The sequence below is a fragment of the Urocitellus parryii genome, chromosome 8 (genome assembly GCF_045843805.1).
Source record: "Urocitellus parryii isolate mUroPar1 chromosome 8, mUroPar1.hap1, whole genome shotgun sequence".
NCBI classification, from domain to species: Eukaryota; Metazoa; Chordata; class Mammalia; order Rodentia; family Sciuridae; genus Urocitellus; species Urocitellus parryii.
The window spans coordinates 13,695,981-13,701,846 of NC_135538.1; the positions used below are offsets into that span (position 1 = coordinate 13,695,981).

The following is a 5,866-nucleotide window of genomic DNA, read 5'->3' on the forward strand; positions in this document are numbered from 1 at the left end:
GATCAGTCATTTGAAGCTGTTTTCTGGGGTGAGGTCCATTTCAAGTAGAGGTCCTTAGATGAGGTCTCATGTAAAATGGTTATTTAACTCTAGAATTTTTTCCTCCTCAGTGACTCTTCCCTCCTTCCATAATTAGATGGTGACTGTGAGAATACAGTGAGAATACACAGATGTACTCACCACTTCTCATCAGCTGGACTCCAAGAGCTTCTTCATTACTTTGCTAGCTCTTCAGGAAAGTCAGGGGACCCTCCCTCACTGCTGCAGAACACAAGAAGGAAATTTGGCCTGTTAGGGCTCTTAGAAGAGAATGGTTCAAAAGAAATGATAATGACTTAATGACTGTTCTCTGCAAAGTGCACTAGGGCTGAACAATCATCTTTAAATTATTTCTTAACCTCAAAGTGTCTCAAATTATTCTTTCAGAATTACGATTTAGTGGGCAAAGAGAAAATATAATGTTATCTAATCTCACCCAAACAGGATTATCCTTAATACCATGCACACACACACACAAAAAAAACAATTGGAATAAAAAGAGAGAACTTCATGCCCCCTGCATTGTCCAATATCTACACACCAAAGAGGAATAGAGATTTTACAGAATTTAAATGTACAAAATGTCTGATGGTTAAATTTGATAAAGTAAGGATACTGAATATGAAGGGGGTCCATGCAGGAACAAATTGCTGCTTGTACTCTACATGTTTTAAAAGCCAATACTTTTGATAAAACCTGTTCACAGATTCAAACTAGCCATCATTTTTAACCCTGATGAAACAGTAGAACTGGCCAGGGGGCTCATAAAAAAATACTGATGTCCAAGTCTGTACCCCAGAGTCACTGATTTCCTGGCAATTGGTTTGGGATAAGGCCCAAACATCAGTACTTTAAAAAGTTTCCAGAGTAGTCTAACATCAACCAGAGTAGTCTAATATCAAGGTTGAGAATGACTACTTCATATAGGATGGATGGATGGATAGGCAGATAGATAGATCTCTGCATGTGGCTTAGTTTTGTAAGTCATTTATAATTTCTCATTTTAGCAAGTTCTCTTTTCCTTTACCTCCTCTTGCCATTCAGAATTGAGTTCAAGTATTTCTTTACAGCCATTTGTTTTCTAAGGCGGGTGTAGTTGTCGGTGAAGACTGCGTCAGAGTGGCGTTTGATGGGAACAGGGTCTTCTGAGATTGTACTGCTAAGGAATGTGAGCAAAAGAACGTCAGAGTTTAACGATAAATGCCCCAAAGCATCGACATTCCAAATCACTTTTTATTGAGTCTCATCCAATTTGATTTCAAATTTGTAAATAAGTGTAGCATTTAAGAAAAATAAATGTGACTGGACTCAATGAATATAAGAAAAAGGCTTATTCCTTCATCAATGGGCCCAGTATGTTTTACTCAAAAATGTACATTATTTTTTAGACTAAATTAAACATTATCAAAGAGTTGTCAATTTTGAAGAACATACTGAAAGTGAAAATATGATTGGCAGATTGAGTAATGATAACATGCTTGATGAAAAGGAATAAATTTCCATTACCTAACCCGCTTCCCAATAAGGGATTCAAGGTATTTTTTGGCAGAAAGTTGACCCAAGAGCCTACTGTAGTCACTGGTGAACACTCCGTCAGCATGCCTGGCATTTCTAAAACAAGGAGAAAAGGATAGTTACTAATGCATACATGTTTCTCTAGAATATTATTCTAGTTCATTAAATAACAAATTCATCAGCTTATTATAAAAGTTGCTATTAATGCTTAAGTCCAAAAGGAAGTGTTAAGAAAGGTATGTTCTAATCATTTGTATCCTGATGGGCAAATGTTGAGTTATATATGCAGCCCAAGATTGAAAAATTGTTTAAATGAACTGTTTTAAAAGTAAATTTCTCCCTTATAAAAGCTTCAAAATGATTGCCTTTCTAAGAAATACTTATGTGAAAAATATATCATAATTTCTATATTATGATGCTTTTTTCTGCTATCCTAAATAAAAACATATGCAATGGGAAAATATGTTGATTTTGGCAAAGTAACAAACATATATTTTGATATTTCTTCTGCCAAAATATTTGGAAACAATATCTCTTGAGATAGGATTTTAGGGCTTATTGACCAACTTTTCCATGCAAACAAAAAACCTTTTATCCTTTGTCTTTGGTATGGAGCTACTTGATTTGTCCTGAAAGCTAGACAAGCAGTTCCATGAAGGAACAGTGCTGTTAGGTGCCTTTTCCTTAGGTAGGATGAACCTCTGCCCTTAGCACCTGCTCCATCATGGAATCTGAACTTGCTGTGGTTGTACCAGGACTGGTCCAATCTGTGATGTTGAAACTAGGTACACAGAGTGTGAAGAGTGATGTATTCATCCTAACTTGTTGCAGTCTTTCTACAGGAAAATCATGTTCAGCTTCTGGAGCTGCTCTAAATCAAGCTGAATGAGTGACACATGAAAATCTGTAGTATTATACAGACATAGCTCCAAGGTAAGATAACTAGAACATTTATATTTCTAAAATATATTTTCTATATAAAATAAAGCAATAAAAATGAAGTCACCTGGATACATCATAATAGGGTGTGTCATTTTCAGCTAAAGCATTCTGCAAGATGTCAGTGTCTGCTTTTAATGAAACTTGGTCTGGCTCATTTGCTCCTTCCAGTGGCATTCTGTCATCCAACCTGTTAGAGAAAAGCACACTAGAAGTGTAAGACATTCCTTTCTCGAAGGCAATGCTCATGGTCTTGCAACCATTTGAAATAAGAAACTAAAACTCTTGGGAAATATCATTGATTCACAATGTAAGAATAGGATAATTTGACTTGGTTAATGAGAGTATGAACAGAAAATATTTTCATTATCTCACAAAATAAATGCCATTCAACTTTTCTAAGCTGGATATACCAAACATAAGTGCTACTTAATTCAATCCTATAAGAGGATTAAGCAAAGTTCATTCCATCTTCTACTTCACTAAACCAAGTGTATCTTCACTTTGAAAAGCCAAATTTAGGAGGTAGATATAATTCATATAAAACCCTGGTTCTCAATGAAAGTCAAATCCCCTTCCCACCTGGTTTGGAAATGGGCTCCAGTCCATATGGAAACTGAATAACCAGTATTAAAACTGTTAGGAACTTATGTATTTGATGATATTTAGCAATAATTGCCCCAAATACCTCTAAAGAGATGAGTATTCACTATTCTTCTCTTCCTGGGTCCCTTGGCTTTGCTTCAGAGATTTACCTTAGCGTGATATATTTCTCTGTACTGATCAAGTCCAAAGAATCTCTTCATTAATGAATCATCATTCAAATTCAAAGAATTTTGTGGGGTCTTCTGGTTTCTAATTTTATGTGTTAACACAGCTTTAGTAAGGAATGTATGGTGCTGTACTGCAAGTCTAAGAATTGTGTTAACTATATACAGAACTTGACTATATTTGTGAGTGCATGCACATTTTTCACAATAGCACATTATTAAAATTGTATATGTGTGTACTTTTATTATTAGGGTAAATCTCCAAGGAGAATGTTTGTTTCAGGGCAGTTTTGTCCCTTCTGCAGTTGAAGTAGCTGGTAGTCAGTAAGAAATTGTCCTCTGTGGGTCTGAAGCCCAGCAATCATCTATTGTGATCTAGCCACTCAGACAGAACCATCCTATTTCATCATCAGAGCAATGTAGAAGATGGCTTTAAACAAATTTAACAGAGAATACTAATGGCTGAAAGATAATTCACTTTATGGGGGGAAAGTACACCTGAAGCAAAAACTCAGGAATGAACAAATAAGCAAAGAAATCATTATTTGGCACTTAGATACGATTCCTGTAAACTGGAAGGAAATATCAGGTTAATGAAAGTTTAATTCACTATTTACTTTTTTAACATAAATCTATTTTATTTCAGGTACAGTTGTAAATGTGAGTAGTGGCATGCTTTATGAATTTGAAATAGGGAACACAGTTAAATTAAAGATTTTAGTTCAAACCAAATACATTGTAGGGGAGTATACTTCTGGAGAACAATTCTCCTGTAACTTTTAATTTGACAAAGTTATTCTACCTAGATACATTTCTATGCAGCATGATTTTACACATATTTCACTAATAAACCACTAATCTTATGGCTGTTTACTGATTGATCTTAGAAACGAACTACAATGAGGTTGACAACTAAACAACTATTTTTCCACCAGACGGTGAACTGAACTGAGGTGACAGAGCATAAACGCTTCTTCTCACTTATCTAACACTGGTTCTCAATGAAAGTCAAATCCCCTTCCCACCCGGTTTGGAAATGGGCTCCAGTCCATATGTAAAACTAGGCAATGATGCTCTCTCAGGCCCTGCAGGTGAACTCCAGGGCTCAGAAGGACTGTGTTGACTTTATGATGGCAAAGAACTTGCTCAACACAGCAATTAAAAGCTTTAAATGAATGACACATAATTTATAATATGGCACCATCCAAAATAACATGTAGGAAGTTCCCATTTCAATAAAGGAACGTTTGACTATCTCAAATTAAAAGTGAACTTCTAAGTTACCTCAGAGCAGAAGATGGTCCGAAGAGAGGCCATGCAGAATTCTGTGAGAAGAGCACACTGGAAAGAGCCAGGAGCAGGAGGAGCTGGGGTTTGCTTCTGGCTTCCATCTCTGTGCCTCTGAAGAGAGAACCACACAAGCTTTCTGCATCACACTGTCACCACAAGGAAATTCTAAGGGTCTAGCGGTATTTCTGAAGGCTCTTGCTGTGTTATTTCAACTTCAAGAAAGAGTCAATCAGAAATATGATTGCCTTTTTTTAAAAAAAATCCTCTTTTTTTTTTTTTAAAAAAAAATACCTTTATTATATTTGTTTTATTTTTATGTGGTGCCAGGGATCAAACTCAGTGCCTCACGCATGCTAGGTAAATGCCCTATCACTCAGCCACAACTCCAGCCCAATATGATTGCCTTTTAAATCAAGAAGATTTCTTTTCGTGACAGGTGTTTGAGTAAAAAAACTAGGATCCTGTGTGTTTGCTTCGAAAGACTTGCCAGGCACTTAGTGGGCTGAAGTATATATTGAATGCCATGTTTCTATTGTGCTGGAAAAAACCCTGGGGATAATATTTTTTTAGTATCTTTTCTGATGAAGTAAAGAGCTTCAAGAAATTAAGTGATTTTTTCTATGTTATGCTTTTCATACCTAACTTATAAAACTGGGGTGTCACCTCTTTAATAATACTTCTACCATGAAAATCATGTACACGTTTGTATATTTTTGTTTGCATATATAGTAATATAATGCATACATACCTATCAGTAAAAAAAAAGATTTTATATATACATTTTTGTTCTCTTAATTGTAGATATCACTGTATACTTACTTCCTGGGATCTGGCTTTGAATAACTTAACTCAATTAAGAATTAAAAAATTAAGATCCTCCCAAATAATCGAACAGCATTTTGTCATTGAAATAAATTCAAATAAAATGAAAATTTTTAAACAAAACTTGTTTTTCTTGCATTTGATTCATACATTTTATTTCTAAATAGTTTCTAGATAAAAATTTAGGTTTCAATATTTCTTTCTCTTTCTGCCTGTAAAACTTACAGCACTTAAAATGAAGAGGAAAATAAATGTTTCCTAGGTTCACATAATCAACATGTAAAACAAAAAGAACAGCACCTTAAAAACAAGTTGAAAACTACAAAAACAATTGTATTCACTGTACCTTTCAGTCAAATATCTGTACAGATGCAAACATAGCCTACTTGGATGCATTTTTTTTCCAAAAACCATACTTGGTAAAGGAATAAACCAGTTAATATTTTTTTCAAACAAAAAGATTCTGATAATCAATTCACACAAGAAAAACT

At 34.8% G+C, this 5,866-nt stretch overlaps 1 protein-coding gene across 3 annotated transcripts; it reads right to left on the bottom strand.

Annotated features, from left to right (window-relative positions):
* Window positions 1-215: 215 nt before the first annotated feature.
* On the bottom strand, window positions 216-4,654 carry Vip (vasoactive intestinal peptide). Of its 3 annotated transcripts, none has more exons than XM_026399955.1 (5): window positions 4,548-4,654; window positions 2,561-2,683; window positions 1,546-1,650; window positions 1,067-1,195; window positions 216-261 (listed from the first exon to the last, which is right to left on the bottom strand). In XM_026399955.1, exons 1-5 carry the CDS (start codon window positions 4,652-4,654, stop codon window positions 216-218), a joined length of 510 nt encoding a protein of 169 aa, XP_026255740.1. The 3 variants fall into 3 exon arrangements, with proteins under 3 accessions (XP_026255740.1, XP_026255739.1, XP_026255738.1); XM_026399954.2 differs by having other exon boundaries at window positions 1,067-1,198; XM_026399953.2 differs by having other exon boundaries at window positions 1,067-1,198; window positions 2,561-2,701.
* Window positions 4,655-5,866: the final 1,212 nt, after the last annotated feature.

What these genes read in the sequence shown, in the direction of transcription:
- Vip (XM_026399953.2), bottom strand. Translation starts at nt 4,654, where the DNA reads ATGGAAGCCAGAAGCAAACCCCAGCTCCTCCTGCTCCTGGCTCTTTCC. An exon ending in CCCTATTATGATGTATCCAG is followed by an intron (nt 1,651 to 2,560) that starts GTGACTTCATTT and finishes TCCTTGTTTTAG; the next exon opens with AAATGCCAGGCATGCTGACG. An exon ending in ATTCTGAATGGCAAGAGGAG is followed by an intron (nt 262 to 1,066) that starts GTAAAGGAAAAG and finishes TGTGTTCTGCAG; the next exon opens with CAGTGAGGGAGGGTCCCCTG.